This window comes from Podarcis raffonei, chromosome 5, assembly GCF_027172205.1.
Source record: "Podarcis raffonei isolate rPodRaf1 chromosome 5, rPodRaf1.pri, whole genome shotgun sequence".
Lineage (NCBI taxonomy): Eukaryota > Metazoa > Chordata > Lepidosauria > Squamata > Lacertidae > Podarcis > Podarcis raffonei.
Window position 1 is genome coordinate 47,743,766 of NC_070606.1, and position 24,584 is coordinate 47,768,349.

General features: G+C 39.9%; 1 protein-coding gene across 12 annotated transcripts in view; it reads left to right on the top strand.

The window, feature by feature from the left end:
• ATE1 (arginyltransferase 1) overlaps positions 1-24,584 on the top strand; it is an 80,009-nt gene that overhangs the window by 20,560 nt on the left and 34,865 nt on the right. For 10 of the 12 annotated variants that reach the window (XR_008330601.1, XM_053389015.1, XM_053389021.1 and 7 more), the window contains exons 8-10: positions 7,683-7,715; positions 17,416-17,597; positions 20,276-20,375. Coding sequence is in view for 11 of the 12 variants with exons in the window: in XM_053389015.1 (XP_053244990.1) it covers positions 7,683-7,715; positions 17,416-17,597; positions 20,276-20,375 (315 nt within the window). In the remaining variant the exon portion in view is untranslated. The remainder of the gene's footprint in view (positions 1-7,682; positions 7,716-17,415; positions 17,598-20,275; positions 20,376-24,584) is intronic. The other 2 variants (XM_053389019.1, XM_053389018.1) reach the window with 1 other exon arrangement.

Below are 24,584 nucleotides of genomic sequence, written 5' to 3' on the forward strand. Positions count from 1 at the left end.
ACACAATGCATACAGTGGTACCCCGCAAGACGAATGCCTCGGAAGACGAAAAACTCGCTAGACGAAGGAGTTTTTCGTTTTCTTAGCCGCTTCGCAAGACGCATTTCCCTATGGGCTTGCTTCGCAAAACGAAGCTTGCCCCGCAAGCTCCGGGGATAGCGGGGAAGCGCAGCGCGTCTTCCCCGCTGTCCCCGGACCTCTTTTGAAGCAAGGGGCGGCGGGGAGAAGATCGCTTCTCCCCGTTGCCAGCCCTGCAATCTCCGGGGACAGAGGGGAAGGCGCGCGCGCCTTCCCCTCTGTCCCCGGACCCCTTTTGAACCAGGGGGCGGCAATGGGGAGAAGCGATTCTCCCCGCTGCCCCTTCCCTTGCTTTAAAACAGGTCCGGGGACAGAGGGGAAGGCGCGTGCTCCTTCCCCTCTGTCCCTGGACGGTCTCCATAGGAACGCATTGATTGATTTTCAATGCATTCCTATGGGAAACCGTGCTTCGCAAGACGAAAAACTTGCAAGAAGAAAAAACTTGCGGAACGAATTAATTTTGTCTTGCGAGGCACCACTGTACATGTTTTAATGATTTTTATATTAAGTCACAACCTTTGTAGTTTTTCCTTTCATTGATCTAGGAACTAGAGTTTGAAAGTTGAGTGGATATGAACATGCAGTTTTATATTGCCCACTCTCTTATGAAAAAGGATTCTGACAACATACAGAGTTCCTGACAGTTAAACAGGCTGTTAGTCCTTGCTGTGGTGCCTTAATGGAATGGAAATTCCTCAGAATTACCACCCACTGTTGCAAGGACATCAGTGTAACTACATGGTGTTTGGTGCTTTTTCAGTTGAAAGAGATTTTAAATAGTCTTCTGCTCCCTGTCTGTCTCTGAAACTGGTTCCATAGCAGAAGGGGCATATCGCTCCATAGCAAATGCTGAAGCCCTCTGAATGGTTGATCTGCATTGGTACTAACAGTCCCTCGCCTATTAAAAATAATGTTTTAATTTGTTTTTCAAATTTGATAGTGTTTATATTGACAGCAGCTTGCACCACTAGCACAGCGTGTCTTCAAGTCATAATGTTGCAACACACAAGCTGTCTGTGGATCTTATAAAGTGTAGCCGTCAAGCAAAACGATATGTGCAGGGTTTTCCTGAGGAAGACAACACCAACGTCTTTTCTCATCTGCATACTCCCCATTTCTTTTTCAGTAAGAAACAGCAACCCCTCAGTGGAAACTTGCCATGGCTTGTGCCTTGGAATTAAAATTCAGGGGGCTAAATAAAAAGTGCAGGGCTTTAAATTAACATACACATGCAGCAGATTGGATGGTCTGCATCTTAAAATCTGCCTCCTTTATTATGTCAGGTAACTCAAATTTATCAAGTAGTAAGCACTTTTTGTTTAAGTAAGCATCTTCCTTCTACCTGGTGAAGAGGTCTCTGTAATTTTTTAAATTTTAATGTTCAACTGCTAGCAGCAATTCTGTTACAATTACTTAACTATTTTTGTGTCTCCTCTTCCTTGACACAGTATCAGGAATGCACATGGATTACACTTCCTTTATTATATAGTACTTTGGTGCTATTTTCCCTAGAAGTCTTTAATGTCAGATTCTCAGGTTATGCCACTACTAGTACTAACAAGGTTATAGCTGATTAAGAAGTTTAAATTTTAAAAATATATTTCCATGTTCTGTCACTGCCTTTGATAATAGGGTTGCTATTTTGAGGCTGCCGTACGCAGTTTCCATAATGCTCTTTTTGTTAAAACTCATGTTTGGCAATTAAGTCCCTTTATGGTATTCTGAAGAAACAGTTTACATCTGCAGGGTAACCAAAACAAACCAAGTGGCAATTACACCAGTTAGAAAACATTTCCATACATGATCATAAGTCTGACAGTAGTTCTCTCAAATAGCCATAGTTAACAATTTTATTGCTGTTTAGCCTTACTGAAGCAAGCATTCTACTCCACTACATTTGGCATATTTTATAATGACAAGTTTATAGGAAAGAAACAGTGTGTTGCTCAGTTTCCACTGCAAAGCTGGACTACCTTCTTACCTTAGGCTTAGTAAAATATTTGTTTTGGAAGAAAATTTATTTAAAGACCTACAAAATATTCACTGTCTAAAAAGCTGCATGTAATAATGTTACTGAAGGGGGGGGGAGCTGCAGTGCCTCCCCAAAATGACAACATGGAGGCCGAAGCACGTGGAAGGTAAAGAACGTGGGTTTGTATCTAAACAAGTTATGCTCGAAGTACACCCATATGAATGAATGGCCCTCGTACCTACGGGACCGCCTCTCCTGGTATGTCCCACAGAGGAACTTACAGTCTTCAAACAAAAACATCTTGGAGGACCCAGGCCACAGAGAGGTTAGGCTGGCCTCAACCAGAGCCAGGGCTTTTTCGGCTGTGGCTCCGATCGGGTGGAATGCTCTGTCACAAGAGAGTAGGGCCCTGTGGGACTTGACATCTTTCTGCAGGGCCTGCAAGACAGAGCTGTTCCACCAGGCCTTTGGCCAGGGCACAGCCTTACTCCCTCCTTTTGGCAATCTTCACAGAACTCTAGCCCAATGGTTGCCATTAATCTGTTTTGATGTAATTTTATAATGAAATGATTTTAGAATGTTTTATCATTTTACTGTTGTTAGCCACTCTGAGCCTGGCTTCGGCTGGGGAGGGTGGGATATAAATAAAATTTTATTATTATTATTATTATTAAGTTAGTCATCTCCATTAACCACAGTAGGTCTAATCATGTATGACTAACAGGTGGTTCAATACATGATGTGCTACAGTTCATACTGGATCAGGCCCAAGGATCATCTAGTCCAGGGGTCAGCAAACTTTTTCAGCAGGGGGGCGGTCCACTGTCCCTCAGACGTTGGGGGGCCGGACTATATTGGGGGGGGCAAAATGAATGAATTCCTATGCCCCACAAATAACCCAGAGATGCATTTTAAATAAAAGCACACATTCTACTCATGTAAAAACACACTGATTCCCGGAACGTCTGCAGGCTGGAATTAGAAGGTGATTGGGCCGGATCCGGCCCCCAGGCCTTAGTTTGCCTACCCATGATCTAGTCTCCTGTTCTCACAGTGGCCAGCTAGATGCCTATGGGCAGCCTGCAAGCAGGACTTGAGTGCAACATTTGTGATTCCCAGCAACTGGTTTTCAGAGGCATACTGCCTGTGACAGTGGAGGTAGAACATAACCATTGTGGCTAGTAGCTGATCTGTTTAAAAAACAATATTTTGCCTTTGCCCACAATCCCTTTCCAGCTTGAAATATATATATTTGGAAGAAATCTGCATCTTCACTTCTTTTGCTTACTTACTGATACACTAGAGCACAGTGTGTGATTCAACTACGTCTCAGAGAAAGTGATGCTTCTTGAATAGGAATTTTTGCCCCATTCTGAAATGGCTTCATTTGCCATAAGTGGCATACATCATGTACCCAAATCTGACTGGTTGCCCAGAAGAGAACGCGACCGAAAGTGTTTCCGTACTCCTGTTCTGATATATGGAAGTTTGGTCCAATCAAAGGTACTAAATGTTTTTGCTCTTCTGTGGACTGCCCAGCAATGGCTACAACTCATAACATTCATGTATTCTAAGTTAACTTTAGGTATTTGAAGTAAAATGTTGCAGAACAATCTCTGGAAAGTCAGCAAATATTTAGAAAATGTTTTGGCATTTGCTGACCAACAAAAAGCTAGAATTCAAATTCTTGAAAGTCTTTCCAATGTCAAATATGTCTTCCTCTGGTGCCAGATCTTTTAATTAAGGAATTACGGAGGTCTGCATAAAAGCAAAGTAATGCAGATGCTTAGCAATCGGCCTCTTTCTCAAATATGAATAGATCTTTGGAAACTACATTATAACTCTCAAATTCAGAGGTATAATTAGAATAATGAAACCAACAATTTTCCCATGCCTCAATCCTAAAGCTCCAGATTACCCAGTCTTTTGAACACCTTGGTTGTGAATGACTCCGAAAGGCCTAACAATAGACTCCACACTGTTCCCTTGTCTTTGACAAGGGCTTAGGCTTATGGAAGTCTCCTTTTTGATTGTCAAAGGGCTTGTCTAAATATTTACCATCCATTTGGAGGTTAATTAGATCTTGCCTTCAGCTACAGGCATACTGCAGCAAGAACAATACCAAAACCAAAATTGGAGAGTGCTAGGGAAGGAATCCATATTACCATTATTTTTAGTTCTTGATTCATTTGAATCTAAATTGTGTGGTGGTGGTGTATTTAACCATATTGCATTCTTTTGATGAGTACTTCATGGTTCTCCAGTTGGCACAAGTTTTATAGACAAGTTAAAACAGCATCTGGTGGCATGTTAACAAATTGTGACATAAGCATTTATGGACCAGAGCACATACAATAAAAACATTTCTATATAAATACATTTTTAATATTGGCATAAAGGCATATCCTACCCTAGCAATTTATGGCTATTATGTTCTTAATGCCTGCTTTACTCAATGGTTTCAAGAAATGCAAACTTTTCAGTAGCAACTGATAGTGAGCAATAAACATTTTTTAATTTTGTAAAATTTATATACCGCTTGACTGTAGAAACAAAACTCAAAGCGGTTTACAAAAAGCACCTTTATTTGCATATAAATCAATCAGTTCAAGAGACCCAAACTTTGGGGCCGCAGATTGTCTAAACCAGGCCCTAAGGTTGGATCCCAACCTAGTCATACCAGATGTAGACCGATTTATATCAATTGACTTCGGGATGACTAGAGTCCCAAAGATTTCATTGTATCTCCTCTAAGTATTACACAGTCTGGATCCAACCCATAGTGTGTAGTAGACACAGGAGGAAAATATATATTTGGTTTGGGGTTTTATCACAAGCAGACATTCTTTGGGTTATCCTGTGGTATGAATGGTTTAGTGTATACAAATACTATTTTTAAACATTTCAATTTTCTGAAGATTTCTGAATGTTGATGGTGGCCCCATAGAATGAGATTAGTACTATCCATTACAAGGCAAAAAGGGTAGGGTAAGAATATCAAAACCATGTTTTCCTTGTAATATCAGCATGGGGCTGTGAAATGTTTGTAGAGGAGAATTGATGGGGGGGGGGGAGGGAAGACATACAAATGGTTCCCGTTCCCCCTACTGCTTGATTTCCCCCCCTTCATCCAAACTGACTGGAGGGTGGGAGAATCCTGAGAGGAAAGGTTGCAGGGAAGAACATGTGTATTTGTGTGTGTGCATGTATGAAAGTGTTAACCAACCCCATACGCTTTATTCCCTATGATGTTCCTAGTCCCCACCCACACTGTTGTTAACAAGCAAAATAAATGTCTGCCATCATTAGTATGTGTTGAATGATTTATAAGGCACTAATATATAAGGATGCTTGCTAAACTGTAAGGGGGGGCGCAATGATTTAAAACCAAGCTCTTTGTCTAAATTTGCTGTAGGTGTGAAATCAAATTAAAGTCTTGTAAAGGAGGACCTTTCCAAGTGATGTTCAGATACTGGACCCTCTTACAAATTGTATATTGCTCTTTCTTTTGAATCGTTGCTCAGAATGTCATTCAGCTACCATCTTCGTGTGCTGCTCTTTTGCAGGTGTGCTCAGAGTTCTTTGTGGTTCCTCCAGTATAAACTGAAAGCTCCAGGCTTTTCTCATTTTTAAAAAGGGCTTTCAAGTGGTTTATGCTTACTAGAGGGGCTCTCGTGTCAGCAATACATTATGTCGTTCTTCTTGAATGTCACGTTCTGTACAAATGGACTATAAGAACCGTTCTGCTGAATCAGACCAAGGGCATATCTAGTCCAGCATTCTAGTCACTCAGTGGCCAACTAGATGTTACTGTGTCACAAACTGTGCTGCTGAAATTAATGTATTGGGTGCATCCATGCAGCAGTCACCTTAGACGCCCTATTCAGACATTCTTCACAGATGCACCAGATCCTTTGGAAAAGGGTACCCTGCCACTTGACGGTTTTGGAGATGCTTGGGGAAGACTCCCACTAGTCCTACTCCCCATGATAATCACCTTGCTGGTCCTGATTCCACAACCTTTGTAGTTGTACACACATAGGAGCCTCATTATTTTGCTGTTTTGGGGGGAAGCAGGGGCAGCAAGGTGTTGAAAATTAGGAGTGGCCAACGACTCCATGCATGCCTTGTATCACTCCTCAGTATGACCTGACACTTGCACATGACAAGTGAGAATGAACCCAAGCAGAAATGGAAATCCATTCACTGAGTCCTGGTTCAGATTGCTTACTAGCCTTTGGTGCTGGCGAACTGCACCTGCCTTTCCTTCACAATGCATATGTCGGTGGAATCCAGTATTGTGCAAGTGAACTTTTGCTAATGCAACAGAACTTCATCTTCCTCCCCTCCCCCTGCACACTCACAAATATGTTCCAGTGAGGTTCTCTCAACCTTCTAGAGCAGATTTTGAGGAGTGCAGGGGTGAGGAGGTGATGTTCTATTGGTTGGGTGGTAGTTTGCTTGTCCTCACACATAGAGAATGTCACGTGAGCAAGGCTTTCATGTGCTTTAGTATGATTTCTTCCCTCTTTTTGAGGTGGAAGTGTGAAGCGCTTGTCCTCCTATAGCAGACCATTTGTGTGATAGGGTTGGGGGAGGGAGGGGATGCAACTCTGCCATGCAAAGTTTGACAGACTAAGCCAGAGCAAAACATCAGTGGGTTGAAAGATTCCTGCCCTGTGATTTTGGGAGTTGGATACTGCAAATATGGGCAAAAATCCCCACTCAGGATAATGTGACGAGGAAACGAATTTTCAACATTATTAGGCCATAGCTGAGAATCTTGGATCACTTGATGTATGTACGAGATCTAATTGCTACCCTGATTCCTAGTTGCCACAGCTGTTTCATTAGACAATCCTGCAATTTTAAATATCTAGTGGTTCAAATATTCCAGTCCCTAGCTTAATGTTGTTCGTAGTCTTGCCAACCGACTTTTCTCTGAATAATTTGTTAACTTTAATCAGTAACTTCAAATGAGGGCCTAGTTCATTGTAGAATAGTTAAGGATGCGGCAGTTTTCAAACACCAAAGCCACCCAAATAAATTTCCAAGCATTTAACTTAAGAAAGCTACTATTTTATTCATACCATGGGGGATTTTCACAAAGCAATTATTGCCCTTCTTATTTCTAAATGTTGTTGTGGTTTATAGAAGAGGCAACTTGAACTCATCTGTAAATTACTGTAACCCATTGAATATACCTTAGTCAGGCTTCTACTATATATTTTGGAAACTTGTTTGTCAGTTCACTATAGATTTGGACACCACTTAAGATATCATAACCAAATTATGCATCTGAGAACAGATCTTTGTCTCTTTGGATGCAGTTGGGCACTACTTTGAATTAAAATAGAGAACTGCACATTGGGGGGGGGGAATGCAGTAATTTTAACTACTGATTTCAAAATTGCATTGAGTTTTTTTGGGTTTACTAGCAATTCACAGCAACACTGCGTATGAGGCTGCTAGTTAAGTAAAAGTTGAATTCCTAACGTAATAGTTAGCAATACATCTATGTTAAAAACCTTCTGATTTATTTGTTTTTCCCTTTGTTATGTTTATGTATGTTGTTGCATACTGGACATGTATCCTTGGTGCCCTGGACTCCGGATAAACATCCCAAATGCAGTTCACAAGGTTCCTCTGTGAATCTCCACTTGAGGTAAGAAATCATGTTTTAACTCAAAATATTTACATTTTTAATACAGATTTATAGTTCACCTCCTCTGCCTGGTGTCTGCCATTACATTTATAATGCAAAACACAACATTTCCTCAGTTCCAGTAAATTGGATAATTTGCATCTATTTGATTTTGTTGTGAGTTGTTGAATACTTTGAGTCTCTTAAAAATGCTAAGTGAGTTTGCACAAGATTTCTTAACTGAATACTATAGAGGACTAACGTATGGTTCTTGAATGAAGATAATATTTCATTAGTGGTTCAGATCACCATTCTGCCATGAAGCTCATTAGGTGATCAGTCAGTTTCTCTCATTCTTACCTCCTTACCTACCTTACAAAGTTGTTGTGGTGATAAAATAGGGGAAGAACCACGTGTGCTGCCTTGGAATTCTTGGAGACAAGGTGGAATACAAACTTTGTTTTTTGGTTGTTGTTTTTTCCAAATGACCATGGGGACTTGTCCATCAAAGTGAATTTTGCTGTAAAGGTTAACCTATGCAAGCTAATAAATAAGGCCATGGGTGAGTCTTCGCTGTGACACCTAAAAAACCTTTTCAGTCTTGCTGAATCCTGGTATGTGTATATTGAAATCCATATTTTATACCACGTTATCGATTGCTTCCATTTACTGGATTTTTTTGTTGGTATACCAGTTGCATAATGACTGGATCCATGTCCGGACACTCATACATGTACCTCCCCCTTCGTGTGAGGGAAAGAGCATGGCTGTGCTTGTTTGCTTCCTTCCATTCCAGCCACTGCCCACATTTGGGGCAGATGTTCTAAAGCAGGAAGCCTGCTGTCTGCATGTAGGCTCCCCGTGTGGTTAGCAGTCAGGATTCAGATTCACACAGGGAACAGGCTCCCCATTTCAAAATGGCCTACTCCTCTTTCCCTCACTCAGTGAGGAACACATACGTTTAAACCCCTGAATTAGAGCCAACGCTAGCCAGTTTTCAGTTGCTGAGTCTGATGTTTTGGCAGTGGGGTGGATGTAGGGCAGGGGTGCGGATCTTTTTTCAGCCCACAAGTTTCTTTTTTTTTTTTTATAATATTTTTTATTACGTTTCTTTCCAAATTTTATACATTACAAACAAATAAGGAGTTTACAAGAAACCATTTTTTTTTTTTTTAACAAAAATCCCAACTTGGACTTCCCCACCCCTTCCGATTCTGCGTTCTTTATATTAACAATGTCAGCAATTTGTTACCTTATGTCATACCTTATTGTAACTTTTACATGTTATGTATCTATATTCAATGTATTATGTCACAATTTTTATACCTTTAAAATAAACGTAACATGTTCAATTTCATATTATCTCCTTTTCTCTTTTATCACTTAGTTTACTATTTACTTAATCATAATTGCTAAAGCGTATCATTTCCAAATCATGCACCTTCTTAAGATTCATACAGTTTGTAATACTTTTGCAAGTAGTCTTTAAACTTTTTCCAGTCCACCTCAATTGTTTCTACATCCAAATCTCGGATTCTGCCGGTCAGTTCAGCTATCTCCATGTAGTCCATCAACTGCATCTGCCATTCCTCCAGCGTGGGTAAATCTTGTGTCTTCCAGTTCTTTGCGATGAGTATTCTTGCTGCTGTACTAGCATACATAAACAAAGTTCTGTCCTTCTTTAACACTTTCTGGTCTACCATGCCCAACAGGAAGGCCTCTGGTTTCTTGGGAAAGGTATACCTAAATACCTTTTTCAACTCATTGTAAATCATTTCCCAGAAAGCCTTAACCTTTGGGCATGTCCACCAGAGGTGAAAGAAAGTCCCCTCTGCTTCCTTACACTTCCAACATTTATTGTCAGACAGGTGATGTATCTTAGCTAACTTGACTGGAGTCATGTACCACCGGTATATCATTTTCATAATGTTTTCCTTCAAGGCCGTACTGGCCGTGAATTTCATTCCGGTGTTCCATAACCTTTCCCAGTCTTCAAACATAATGTTGTGTCCAACATCCTGTGCCCATTTAATCATAGCAGATTTAACTGTCTCATCCTGTAAATTCCACATAAGCAGCAAGTTATACATTCTAGATAACAGCTTTGTCTTTGGTTCTAACAATTCTGTCTCTAGTTTCGACTTTTCCACCTGGAAACCAACTTTTTTGTCCATTTTGAAAACCTCTTGAATTTGAGCATAATGTAGCCAATCTCGCACCTTATTTTTTAGTTTGTCCTGGCTCTGCAACTTCCAATTATCTCCAATTTTTTCAGTCAATTCCCAATATTTCGGCCAATAGGCCTCCATATTGGGTCTTTTTCGGGCCTTGGCCTCCACTGGTGATAGCCACCTCGGAGTTTTACTCTCTAGTAAGTCTTTATATTTCATCCAGACTGCAAAAATTGCTTTTCTGACGATGTGGCTTTTAAACAATTTATGTGCTTTAACCTTGTCGTACCATAGGTATGCGTGCCATCCAAAAGCATTATTAAAACCTTCCAGATCTAGGACATCGGTGTTTTCCAACAAAAACCAATCTTTCAGCCAGCAGAAGGCTGCAGCTTCATAATACAACCTCAAGTCCGGCAGGGCAAACCCCCCTCTTTCTTTCGAATCTGTTAATATTTTAAACTTTATTCGGGGCTTTTTGCCCTGCCAGATAAATCTAGATATATCCTTCTGCCATTTTCCAAAGCAATCCACTCTGTCCACGATCTGTAAGGTTTGAAACAAAAATAACATTTTCGGCAACACATTCATTTTTATAGCTGCAATTCTTCCCAACAAGGAAAGTTTCAATCTTGACCAAATTTCTAAATCCTTTTTAACTTCCAACCAACATTTCTCATAATTATCCTTAAATAAATTCAAATTCTTGGAGGACAAATAGATCCCAAGGTATTTCACTTTTTTAACCACATTCAGTTCTGTTTCTCTCTGAAACCCCTCTGTTTCTGTAATTGTTAAATTTTTGGTCAGAACCTTAGTTTTTTGTTTATTCAACCTAAATCCCGCCACCCGACCAAATTCAGATATAAGTTCGAGAACTCTTTTTGTACTGGATTCTGGCTCCTGCAGTGTCAAAACTAGGTCATCTGCAAAAGCTTTCAGTTTATATTGTTTCACTCCGACCTCTATCCCTTGTACCAACCGGTCCTCTCTGATCATATTCAATAGCACCTCCAGGACCGAAATAAATAACAGAGGGGATAGAGGGCACCCTTGTCGTGTCCCTTTTTCAATTTTAAATTCCTCCGTCACCACATTATTCACTATTAATTTAGCTTTTTGTTCTGAATAGATTGCATGTAATCCATTCTCAAACCCCCGTCCCACTCCCATCCCTTCCAAGTTCTTCTTCATAAACATCCAAGATATGTTGTCAAATGCTTTCTCCGCATCAATAAAGATTAACACCGCCCTTGTGTTCCTGTTTGTCTGCAAAAGTTCTAAAATGTCAATGATGTTTCTAGTGTTCTCATATAAATGTCTACCAGGGAGAAAGCCAGCTTGGTCTTTATGAATTACTTCATTTAAGACTTTTTTAAGTCTATTTGCCAAAATGTCTGCAAATATTTTGTAATCCACATTTAGGAGTGAGATGGGACGGTAGTTTTTAAGCTGAGTCTTTTCAGATTCTGACTTAGGTATCAATGTGATGAAGGCTTCTTTCCACGTTTCTGGTGCCCTCTTCCCATCCATAATCTGGTTACATACCTCCAACAAAGGTTGTATCAAATAGTCCTTCAGAACCTTGTAATATTTGGAGGTAAGTCCATCCGGGCCTGGAGATTTGCCTAGTTGCATATTCTGAATGGCACCTTCAATTTCCTGTGAGGTTATTGTAGAGTTCAAGATTGATCTTTTATCTTGAGTTATTTTTGATAGTCCATTTATCTTTAAAAATTGATCTATCTCTGATTCTTTCTGGGGCCCCTGTGCATACAGTTCTTTGAAGTATCTGTGGAAGCACCTCCTAATTTCTTCTGGTTTTCAGCCCACAAGTTTCATTCCCTTGTGAATTAAGTTGGGGTAGGCCTGGGGGGAGTTCTGAGAGTTCTAAATAGAGAGACATGGAAGGCCTGCATTCAGCCCCTGAGAGCTCACCACCCCAATGTAGGGCATATGTTAGCCCAGTTTGAATGTTAAACAATATAGAGGAGCAGGTACGTGGCTTGGGGGTGTTCCTGGATCCATTACTGTCAGGTGGCCTTGGTAGTCCAGAATGCCTTCTTTGGCTGGTGGTCCAGCTGTGCCCCTATCTGGACAGGGATAGCCCAATTTCCGTGGCCTATGTTCTGGTAACCACTAATGCGCTATATGTGGGGCTGCCCCTGAAGATGGTTCAGAAACTTCTTGTTGTTGTTGTTTACTCGTTTAGTCGTGTCTGACTCTTTGTGACCCCATGGACCAGAGCACGCCAGGCACTGCTGTCTTCCACTGCCTCCCACAGTTTGGTCAGAAACTTCAGCTGGTGCCAAATTTGATGGCTAGGTTGCTCACCAGGACAATACAAGTTCAGCTTAGAACGCTGATCTTGGCTCAATGGCACTGGCTGCCAATTAGTTTCTGGGTCCATTTCAAAGTGCTGGCACTGACCTATAAAAGCTTACATGGCTCAGGACTTCAAATACTACCTCTCCCCATATGAACTGACCCTGCACTTGTCACCTGAGGTCCTTCTCCATGTCCCCGAGAGGTTTGGAGGATGACAACACAGGAATAGGTCTTTTCTGTTGTAGCTCCCCATCTGTGCTCTCCCCAGAGAGGCTTGCCTGGCACCATCCTCACCTGTCTTTAGGTGCCAGGCAAAAACATTCATCTTTACCCAAGCCTTCAGCAATTAAATCTATGGCCTGTTATGTGTAGGGGGATGACTGTTATTATGATTATTTTATTATTACTCTGTCTGTTATTATGATCTGTATTATGCTTTTGTTATTATACTCCATAAATTATGTTCTTGATTTTGTACACTGCCCTGGGATTACAGACTGACTGAATGAATCAATACAATTTGCATTTAAGTTCCCATTTTGGTTTGGTTAAATTTTAAATGCCTGAAGTTTTTAATAATTTTGTATGTTGATTGCGAGTTGCCTAGAGACTGCCCTGTGTAAAGCAACTTTGTGTTAGGCAACTAAATAAATTTGCATGTACATTGAACAACCCAAAATCTGATTAATGGATATTCACTAAAGAAATTGATTGATGTATTTTTCTGACACACGTTTCTTTAAAATTATTAACTGCACATAATGGATTTTTTAAGCTTAATAACTAAAAGATTTAAATGCAGCAAGCATAATTTCCCTTTTGTTTTTCAAGTATCCACTTGGAATTGCAAATTTATACCTTTTAAAATATCCTATCCCATGCATGTGGGGCTTCTGAAATGCATTCCTTTCTTGACTCCCTACTTGCTTTCCTTCTTGAAACGGTGTTTGGCTTCTTTATCAGATTTAGCTTGTCTGATCTCCTTAATTAGCCATAACATGAGAATTTGAAACCCCCATCAGAATTGATAGGATACTTTGCAGATTCTCTCCCCCCCCCCCCATTCATGAGTGGATGGCTAATCCTTACTCACTGATGCAAAATATTAGCACAGACTGCTGTTGGATACCTTACAGGGTGGGCAGTTTTTTAAGGCAGATCAGTATGAGAACACATAGAGCCCCCGTGAGGCTCAGTTTATACATGCCATTAGAAAAACAGGTTTGTATTATATGCTTGACTAATGGTATTTTTGGTGAGGCAGAATTTGTTTGTAGGTTCTTTACACATCCATCCCACCCCAGCATGCTAGAGATGCTTCTCTTTAGTGCTCCCCTGCAGTTGAATGGCAAGTAACAAACCTCACTGAGAATGCATGTTAACCTATCTTACTTTGAGAAAAATATTTGGGCAGATTTGGATGACAAAGGATGAACCTATCTTACACGCTATAGCCTACGTTGCAAAATATAAACTTGAAGTTACCAAAGCAGAATATGTGCTTTGCATTTTCAATAACCATTTTGTGTTTTGAGTTCCTTTCCTTAAAAATAAATAAAAAGAAACCTCAAAGGCACCTAAATGTTTTCAACTTTGTTTTTGCTTCTTAAAAACAGATAACCAGGGCTGGTGAATAATTAGAACAGGTTTTAGAGTCGAGGCTTCAGATTACTTCATTTATAACAGCTAAGAGGACTTTGTTTGTTGTAGGTCTTAAAGAGTTAACTACCACATGGGTGTAATGAAATTGTCAGGTTATAGTAATTGCACCAGTAATTTGATATGTTGCTGTTTGAATGAAGCCATGTGTGGAGAGTTTGTTCCTTTTCTCTGCTGAATCTAATCACCCCCACCCAGTTTTACATTTTCCCAACCTGAAGGCTATGAAGGCTAATCGGGATCATTAGACTTAATGGGGAAAGAGCTTTTATCACCTCGTCAAATAAGGCAACTGATTTCCATTATTTGCCTTATTTTGTATGGCTGTATGGGTGCTTATGTACACTTTGCTGTAAAAAAGGAAGGTTTATGCCAAGGATTCCCCCCCCCCCTGCAATGCTTTTTATTGATATTTTGAATCTTGAACTGAATTTTGTTTGGCACCACTTGCACATGTTTTCAATTAGAAGAAGCCAAATAAAAAGTCTTAAATATCCAAGGCTATAGGGATTTTTGAAATTCTCCAACTAAAAGCAAACCTCACGTGATCGTTGCAAAGCCTCTTTACCATGTATGTCACAAATAATTTCAAAACAAAAATTAAACTTTATGTGACTGAGTTCTGTTTTTCTTTTGAACTCTCAATAAACTCTTTAGAGACAACTCTCTTGGCAGTAGTAAAGTCGTTTTTCAAAAAAATGTTTGATTTTTTCATGTAGAGTCTTTAAATTATTAAAAGAATAAACATATTATTGGAAAGAAAAGTGCAGTCTATATGTAAAGAATAGTCTATTTGTGTTACCAGGGAAGTGACTCTGTAAAGATTTCTAGCTCTTCTTTATAAGCACCAACTCGTTAAGCAGAAGCAATTGACATGCATCACTGTTGAAGTGATTGATGTTGCTTAACTAGTCTAATGGGAGTAAGCTGTGCCTATGGGTTGATTTTTTTGGAGGATAAACTAGATTTGTTTGGTTATTTGAAGTTTGTAGTACTTTTTCAGCTATAACTAGTGAAAAGATATTTTTTTTGTTAAGATAAATGCAGTTCAGTGGGAGCTATTTCATTACTGAATAGTTATATGCTCTTAAAATGATTCTCTTAAATGCCAGTTTCCAGTTTTGTAAACACTGTGCATAAGCCTTCCTCCCTGCTTGGTTCTCTGACTTTTGCATTCCCTTTCTTCCCTTTCCTCTAGTTCTCTCTCCACTTGTACAAATATTATCAGCTGATTCTTTTAACTTCTTTTAACTCCAAGCAGTCCTGCTATGTAGCCTCAGTTGTGTCTTGTGCCATGGTCTTGGCTTGCCTGCAACCCTCCTGTTACTTCCAGTTTTTATTTATTTATCCTGAGTACAGGATAAATTTTAAAATCACATCTAAGGAAGTCATAAGATGGTTGTTAGGTGCAAAAAAAGGTATGCTATCAGAATATAGTGGATAACAACAGACAAATAACTTCTGGTTAAAATGGAATAGGAACTCAAGTAGAATTTATAACTAGCTTTTATCTGTAGGAAAAAATTGAAAATAACCTCCTGTGTCAATCTCATTGGAAATTATTACAAAGTAATGTCATCCTGGCATTTGATACCATAGAGGCTGAAGCAAATCTGTCCTACTACATCCTCAGGCTATTAGTATAGATTACACATATGTGGTATATAAAGAATAATGTTCATAGTTTGTATTTCAGTACCTTTAGATTCAGTACTTATTGAGCTGACTTTGGATGGATGGCTGTTTCTTGACTCATAAAGTTGAGATAGACACAACCTTTTTGCAAATGCATACAGCCCCTTCACATGTGCCACGAATAAACCAGGAAGTTTTTAATTAATCAAGTTTTCCATCTCATATGAACCAGAAAACTGTGGTTACTACCTTCAAGAAAAGCCAGGATTGTAAACCATGGTTTGAAGTTGGTTTAATAAACTGGCTTGTTCAGAAGCTGATAACTACATAGTTTTCTGGCTCAAACAAAATTGGAAAGTATTGTACATTAGACACTACCTAGTTTAATTGTGCTTTTCCACAAAGGGGCTTTTATGTGGTCAAAAGGCTCGTGTGTATCTTGGCATATTAAGCTGAGTTATGATGATCCAAATGTGGCCAGTGTCTTTGGATTCATTGAAGGTGGTAGCTTCAGCTCAAGTAACCGAATTACCGTATTTTTCGCTCTATAAGACGCACCAGACCACAAGACGCACCTAGTTTTTGGAGGAGGAAAGCAAGAAAAAAAAATATTCTGAATCTCAGAAGCCAGAACAGCAAGAGGGATCGCTGCACAGCGAAAGCAGCAATCCCTCTTGCTGTTCTGGCTTCTGGGATAGCTGCGCAGCCTGCACTCGCTCCATAAGACGCACACACATTTCCCCTTACTTTTTAGGAGGGGAAAAGTGAGTCTTATAGAGCAAAAAATACGGTAATATATTAATAATGCCCTTTTGTAAAGTACTATGCATAGTAGTTGTGTTATATAAACAACAGTAATCAAAATGTGAATTCGTTTTAGTTTTAAAACTCCTATATCCATTGCATCTGTTTTAAATAGCAGAAATGAAGCATGGCTGCTCAGAAGCTAAAAATATTTCAGCCGTGGATGTTTTTATTATATTGTTCTGCAGAATTATTAAATGAATCCTTTCTAATCCAGTTTTGTTGAAAAGATTCCCGTAAATGCTAAAAGATTGATGTGATGGAGTGAAGGTGAATTAGATTATTGTCTTGGACAAGAAGGGTTTCTTAAGTTGCAAGAGGAGGGGAGGACCCAGTATGCTTAACATTTATTGATTTATTTCAAACATGTATACCCCATTTTTCCTCCAGAGAGCTTACCTCAAGCAGTTCTAATTTAATGAGTATAATCCAGTTGAATATAGTTTATAGTTCTCCAACAAAGCTTTTGTTTGTGATTTTTTATAACTTAGGGCTGGCTCCCTATATAAATTTTCTTCACATGCATGATCTTATCCTCATCATCCTGTGAAAGTTTACTTTTCAGCATATCTCTACATTGCAGCTAGTTATCCACATCTTTTAAAGATGAAGAACCAGTGAGCAGAATCTGTTCTGTTGGATTCTGTTTACTCATTTGTCTGTTTATTCATTTTATGGCTAATCAGTTTCAGTGTCACTCATAACTCTGCTAAGAAACATTAACCCCCTTATTTCCAGGCTTGACATTTGAGGCCAGTAGACTTCAATATAAGGAAACCTGCAAGGCAATGAAAGCAAGATTTGGTGGTTGTTAGTTAATAAATATTAACGTAACATGTGAATATATTGTAATCTGTTTTGGAAATAGCTCTCTTGAAATCTCTTTATTTCTACACCTAAAACTTTCAGATTTCTACCTGTCATTTTTGGCTTTGGTGAATGGGGCAGATAGCTAAGAAAGGCCTAATTCACTGAGCTGAGTCTTACTTTTATCTCAGTTTTACGTTACTCAGTGCATTTGCTTGCTTGAATTTCAAAATGGTTCTCATTGTTAAAGATCATGTTACAGTTTTATAAACTGATTAATTTTTGCAGTTGAATTTATGCTGGTCTATCCCCTCTAGGCAGAAAATCTACCTAATGGTCCAGATTGTGGCTATGGTTCTTTCCACCAGCAGTATTGGTTTGATGGAAAGATAATTGCTGTGGGTGTCATTGACATCCTTCCAAAGTCTGTGTCATCTGTGTATCTCTACTATGATCCTGATTATTCTTCCCTATCTTTAGGCGTGTACTCTGCACTAAGGTAAGGAAGTATTTTTTCATTATGTAGTAGTCATTTAAAGGTCTATTGGCATTTTAAAGCATAGAATGAAAAATGAAAACCAAAGTTTTGCTTCCCTTTCTCACAGATCCAAAACCAGGTCATCATCACTCAGTTTTGTATTCACATAATAATGTTGTGCGTTTGTTTGCATGAAGGACCATTCCCACAAGTGACTCCCTTAAATGCAGAGAGTGGCTTCGTTTCTTTGTTTTTTCAGTTGGAACTGACCAGTGTGGTGTCAATCCCACACTTTCACATTTGCTTGCCTACAAATGGAATGCTTTTCCCTCACAGGAGCGCTGCCAATAGTGATGTTTTTAGTTTCCTATTCCTTGATAATATGCTGATTTAGCAGTGTTTTGGGTTGCCTGAAGTACTTTCACTATATATAATAAACTGTAAAGGTGGAGTGTGGAACCCCTGGCTCTTCAGCTTATGTTGGACTGCAACAACAACTGCCTCAGCCAGCGTGAAGGAAGCTGTAGTTCAGCATTTGGCAGACACACTGGCTGCCCTTGCCTATAGATCAGACATGGCCAAACTTGGTCCTCCAGCTCTGTTCTGGGACTACAACTCCCATCATCCCTAGCTAACAGGACCGGTGGTCAGGGATGATGGGAATTGTAGTCCTAAAACAGCTGGAGGGCCAAGTTTGGCCATGCCTGCTATACAGTATGTAAGGTGACACCTAGACAAGCTTACTTAAACTCATATGAAAAGAACTGTCTTCAAGGGTGATGTAAAGTGGGATAACCAATATCTTGAAGTCCACAGATTTTCCCATCCCTGGTGTAAAGTTGGTTAGGTTCTGTCTGCTTTCACGAGTCAGGTTGCCAGCTTCTTAAACCTGGAGTAAATATGAACTCCCTCCAGGAGTTGAAGGCTTAATGTGAAGTTACTAAAGTAACTTAAGTTACCTAAGTTAACAGAAGGCTAGGAATGGAGAGCCCTTAAGAAGCTGCGAAGGAACTTGATACTATGCAGGCTGTTACCAATTTTATTCAGGGATGTTTGGAAAAGCCTTGCCTAAGCTTGGTGGCATTATTAGTTCAAATCCTATTTTAAAATATTGCTTAAACATATTTAAATGGGTGGGCCCCTTCAGAAAAACCCACAGTCTAAGAACCCAATCCATTAGACCAGGGGTCAGCAAACTTTTTCAGTAGGGGGCCAGTCCACTGTCCCTCAGACCTTGGGCAGGGGGGGCGGACTATATTTTGGAAAAAAATAATAATGAACAAATTCCTATGCCTCACAAATAACCCAGAGACGCATTTTAAATAAAAGGACACATTCTACTCATGTAAAAACACACTGATTCCTGGGCCGTCCACGGGCCGGATTTAGAAGGCAATTGGGCCGGATCCGACCCTCAGACCTTAGTTTGCCTACCCATGCATTAGACAAATGATGAAGTGGTATGTTGTAACTTCTAGTTCTGGAAAAGCAACCAAAAGGACAAAGATAATATATATTAATAAAGGAATTTGTTTGAGTGATTTTACTCTCAAAATGAAATTTCACGCATAAGTTAACATGCACAATGCTACCTGAAGTCATTAAGGCAAATATTAATGACTGCGAATTATGGACTTTGTGCTTTTCAGGTCTTTGTAGATGTTTCTTTGGAATTTATTTATTTATTTGCCTACAATGAGTGGGTTGTCATATTTGCTTGAATAATGGGCACATTGGCTACCCTTGTATATATCTTGTGTCATTCAGGCAGGCTTACTTAAACTTCGGTTTTAGTTTTCTGTCTTTTTTTCCTTAGCAGTTAGAATGCCCCCCCCCCAAATCTAGGATACCACAGTGGCTCAGCCACTACCTGCAAGAGGAATTGCAGACCATTAGCAGCAGACCATTTTTAGTCCTCATCTGCCACCTACTTTGTTGAAACACTTCAAACAAAAGCTGAGGCTGGAAGGCCAAGTAGGAGTACTGCTGGCTAGAACAAAATGAGGAGAAATTGGCAGCTGTGCATTCTTCACACACATCACTTAGAGTGTTGTCCCAAGTTAGATGAAAGCAACTGTCTCCAAATGATGTAAAGCTGCAGAACCACCGCTCGCCTCTTGCTGGCTCAAGACTGAATAAGAAGAAAGCTAAAATACTGTAATTTTTCTTTCAAATAAATAAATGGGTCGAGCACAGAAGACAGCACTCGCCAAATATGGAAAATAGCACTTGCTGCATATTTGCATGTAAATTACTCAAACTCACTGCAAGCTTCCTGAAACTTGTTGATTTTAAAATTCTCTGAAGTCTGCATGTACTGTCTTAGCCCGCTGAATACAACGACTGGGCCAAACTTCTATAGAACATCAGTGCATGAATATTAATAGGAAACCTGTTAAAAGGGTGCCTTTAATCACTTGCAATTTGAATTTCAGATTAGCTTCTTGGCAGGACAAAATGCAAAATTGGCTTTCTTAAGTAGAAGAGTTTGTGGTTTTGTTGGGTTCTTATACGGAACTGTCTCTGCATTTATTATTCCCATTCTTTACTTAAATGTAATCATCCCTTTAACATAGGCCAGAATTTAGGTCATTCCATTTTATTTCACGTTTGCTGTATTATAAGAGCTCCTTGCATCTGTGAACACATCTATCTGGTATTATCTTTTTATCCATTCAGAATGATTGCTTCTTTTACAGGGAAATTGCTTTTACTAGGCAACTTCATGAAAAGGCCTCTGACCTATGCTATTACTACATGGGGTTTTACATTCATTCATGCCCTAAAATGAGATATAAGGTAAGGCTAAAGTTACTTTATTAATGCGTCTGAATTTAGTCTGGTGTTTGATGTGACTGTTCTGTATGACTTCTCCCTGCTTTGGCTTGGCCAAAATGGAGCTGGCTTCTGTTCAGTTTTCTTTCAAGTGTCTAGAGTATTTTATATTTCTATCTGCATAAGATTTACTGGCTGGTATCCAATGAATTGGGCAACTAGTTCTACATGCCAAGAAGACTATGGGCTAGGGTTTCACAAACAGTGGCCCCCATGCCACCTAGCCAACCACATTCAAAGCAGCTTGTGACTTTGAGCAAAGATCTTCTGTTCAAAGGAAAGAAAACCAGAAATTCCACTGGGTATGCCAAAACCCTTGGGCATCCCTAAAATCATTCTTTGGATACCAGCCATTTTGTTCAAGGTTGGTAAAAAAAACAAACTTATTTAGTATGTTTTTAATGATTTGAAATCATATAACGTCTATAGACCATCTTTGGGTTTTGTTGAACGCCTTACAGTTTGGTTTCTTTAATTAGTTTGCTGTAAAGAAATACAGTGGTACCTCTGGTTGCGTACTTAATTCGTTCCAGAGGTCCGTTCTTAACCTGAAACTGTTCTTAACCTGAAGCACCACTTTAACTAATGGAGCCTCCCGCTGCTGCTGTGCCGCTGCTGCACAATTTCTGTTCTCATCCTGAAGCAAAGTTCTTAACCCAAGATACTATTTTTGCGTTAGCGGAGTCTGTAACCTGAAGCGGATGTAACCCGAGGTACCACTGTAAATGAACAACCATACCAGTGTTCATCAGATGTCTAGGTATAGAGCTTACTTATTGGCTCAATGTTTTAGAAGAAAAATGTAAAGAAGTAATACCAAATACATATTTTGTGTTTGATTACTAGGTATATGTCACCATATAAAGGAATGTGTTAATTGAGGATGTCTTGTTCTCTGGGTTATGGCTTGGAGTTCCCATTTTTTATAATAAAAAAGGGGGGTGGGGAGGAAATCTCATATTCTATCAATGCTTATGTGCACTGTGCTCAGTGGAATTTGCTCTCCAGTAAATGTTTCTTTATGATTGCAGTCCAAATGTTCATACTATCTGCAAATCTAGATATGGAAATCTGTATATAGATATGTATATAACAGAATATCAAGCATACAGTAGAAAAGCAGGCCACAGAATTGGGAGACAAGGTCACTAAGATATTTTTGCAAAGCACGGAGGGGTCAGCTCAGCAGAGGAATGTATGCATCACATGCATTAAACCCTGATTTTGCACCTCCAAGGATCACCTCTGGCATGGGAAAGATCTCTTATCTTGAGCTGTGTTGCCAATCTGCATGTGCAATATTCCGCTAGAAGGTTTGTTGGCCTGAACTGGTAAGAGAGGCTTCTTACAGCCTGATAAAGAGGCTTGTGGGGCATCTTTCCATTTTGCTCTGGCAAGTGTATTTATTGGGCCAGAAGTAATGCCTCCAGCGCTGCTTTTTTCCCTTTTCTGGACAACAGTGCTTCCTGAGTAATTCACTTGGGGAACAGAGCTGCTTTGGTAGAAACAACAAACAAACAAACCAGAACACAAGAAGTGGCTCCCAAGCTGGCAGATGCCGTTCCCAGTGTAAAAGGGCTGAGGTGTCTCAGAGGCTTTCCCTTTTGTAACGTCCTTTTCTTTTGCAGTGTAAAAAGTTTATTCCCGTTTCAGCCTGTGCAAGGCTTGAATACTCCCTCGCTATTGCCGTGTTAATGGTGACCTTACTGCCTACCGCAGCCATTCCCTAGATTTTCAAGGTGCTTCATTAAAAAAAAAATGTGTGTGTTGCAAATTTATATAGAGAAACCAGGCTTTTTAAACACACTCACACTATCAGCTACCTAATAGCATTCAAATTATGTTGTTCACCTAGCCATTGTTTAGGAACACACACTGGAAACAGTTTGCTGCATGGAATGGTTCTAAATTTGAAAAATATTAAATGGTGCCTTTAGCTGAGGCTGCTTAACTGGCTTCTCCATAGTGCACAGTGCTGCTGGTTACTGAGATGGGAAGTGGGGAGGCAGCAGAGATCAATGCAGTGTGGACTCAGCAGCACCCATCTGACTCTCCTGCTTATGTGCCCATGCTGAACCCCTTGCTTCAGTAACCAGCACCAATGTGCAGTCTTGGGAAGCCAGGGAAGCAGTGCAGCCCTGCCTCTGCCACCTCATCAGCCTCTGCTCGTGCTCTCTGTCTCTGTTCTCTAGATTCTAGAAGGAATGGGAAGATATGAATCTTCAAGGCAGATTTGCCAAGAATATGGTTTGAGAGAGAGTATGCATTTGATAACTTCCCCATCAAGATATTCTGCTGCCTGAAGCATCAACTCTAAATGCATTTACAGATTTAAATGTATACATCATAAATCTGCCACCATCGTGTTGAACGCCAATTCCTCTCCCAGTCCAGTAGTCCATATATTGCTGTTACACAGCATGCTACCCAAAGCACTGATCTTGCCACTTGCTCTTTTCATTTGCATGTCGAGCAAGGCAATTAAGCCCCAAGTCTGCCTCTTCTCCACATTTGCTGGCTGAAGCATCCTGTCTTGCCTTCTTTTTATGAAAGGACTGGCTCCTGATAACAAGTAATATTGCTTCCTCAGTCAGATAGTATCTGTGAATCAAGGTTGCAACTATGGTTGCAGCTTTAACATCTAAATGTGTTGGGAAAATCAGTTGCCTTGAAGTACAAATGGAAGCACTACTTTTGCCAGTAACTTCTTTCAAAATAAGGATGGCTGGTTCATGTTCAAGAACGATCGCTGCTTGGGGGCGGAATTATTTTTGCAAATCTTTTATGTTTCTTATGCCACTTTGGAAAAGCTGCAAATGTGCTGCCTGCCCCCTGCATATGAATAGATAAACCTCAAACTTTAATAGATTGATGAGGGGAAAATCACTGATGACAGTTGATCTTTGGGTCTAGAGTACTTTTCCCCACCCTGACTTGTAATTTTCATATCCTTTGATCCTGTTCTTTTAAATTATATATTCCTGTGTAAAGATTTTTTTATTGGTTTGGCTAGGAAAGCTTCCTTCCAGCCTAAATTGAGCTTCTCACCAGTTACTAAAGTGCAGTGGTGTTTCGAAATGTGCTTCCATCTGCTGAGCAAGACAGAATATTGCCCTGACAAAATGCATTTTTAGTGGTTACCTGGCTTTTCCATCTAAAAATGTGATACTCTTTCCATAAATGCTACAAAGTTGTGCTGATCCAGCTTTTGGCAGACAGTGTGAAATACAGTCTTCCTAAATTGGCCTTCCTTGGAACTACAGAGAGCACTTAGGGTGGTAAAGTGCTTGTAAGGAACTGAATGACTCAAAAGAGATTTCAACCCTAGAAGTTAAACGTGCAACTCAGTAACAAACTCCAAGGAAGTTCAGCTTAATTCCATACATATAGGAAGCTCCCTTATACCTGGTCAAACTGTCTGTATAGCCCTATGCTGTGTATTCTGCTTAGAAGTAACACTCCTATAACACTCATACCCATCAGTCCTTTTTCTCAAATGTAAGCAGATTTTAAATGGTAGATATGGCCTCCAAAGCCAGTTCTTCTGAGCCTGGCCCAGGGATGAAAATTTTTGTTCAAGATTCATTCCTTTTGCTCTTTATATTTTCTCTCACTAATACATTCAGCTGGAAAATACAAACTAGTATACAACCTTCCCTTCCAGCAATGATTTATGTTATTCTTCATCACCTTGACTTGTCTAAAAGAGATATAAAAATAATGGTGATAAACAGACCTATTTGATTTAGTAGGAGAACATAGAACCAAAGAATTGTAGAGTTGGAAGGTATCCTGAGGCTCATCTCTTCCATCTAGTGCAATGCAGGAATCTCAGCTAAAGCATCCATGACAGATGGCCATCCAACCTCTGCTTAAGAACCTCCAAGGAAGGAGAGTCCACCACCTCTCATAGAAGGCTGTCCCACTGTCGGAACAGCTCTTACTGTTAGAAAGTTCTTCCTGATGTTTAGTCAGAATCTCCTTTCTTGTAGCTTGAATCCATTGGTTCGGGTCTTAGTCTCTGGAGCAGGAAAACACAAGCTTGCTCCATCTTCCTTTAGATATTTGAAGATGGTTATCATACCTCTTCTCAGTCTCCTCTTTACCAGACTAAACATGCCCAACTTCCTCAACCATTCCTTGATCATGTTGGTTGCCCTCCTCTGCACACGT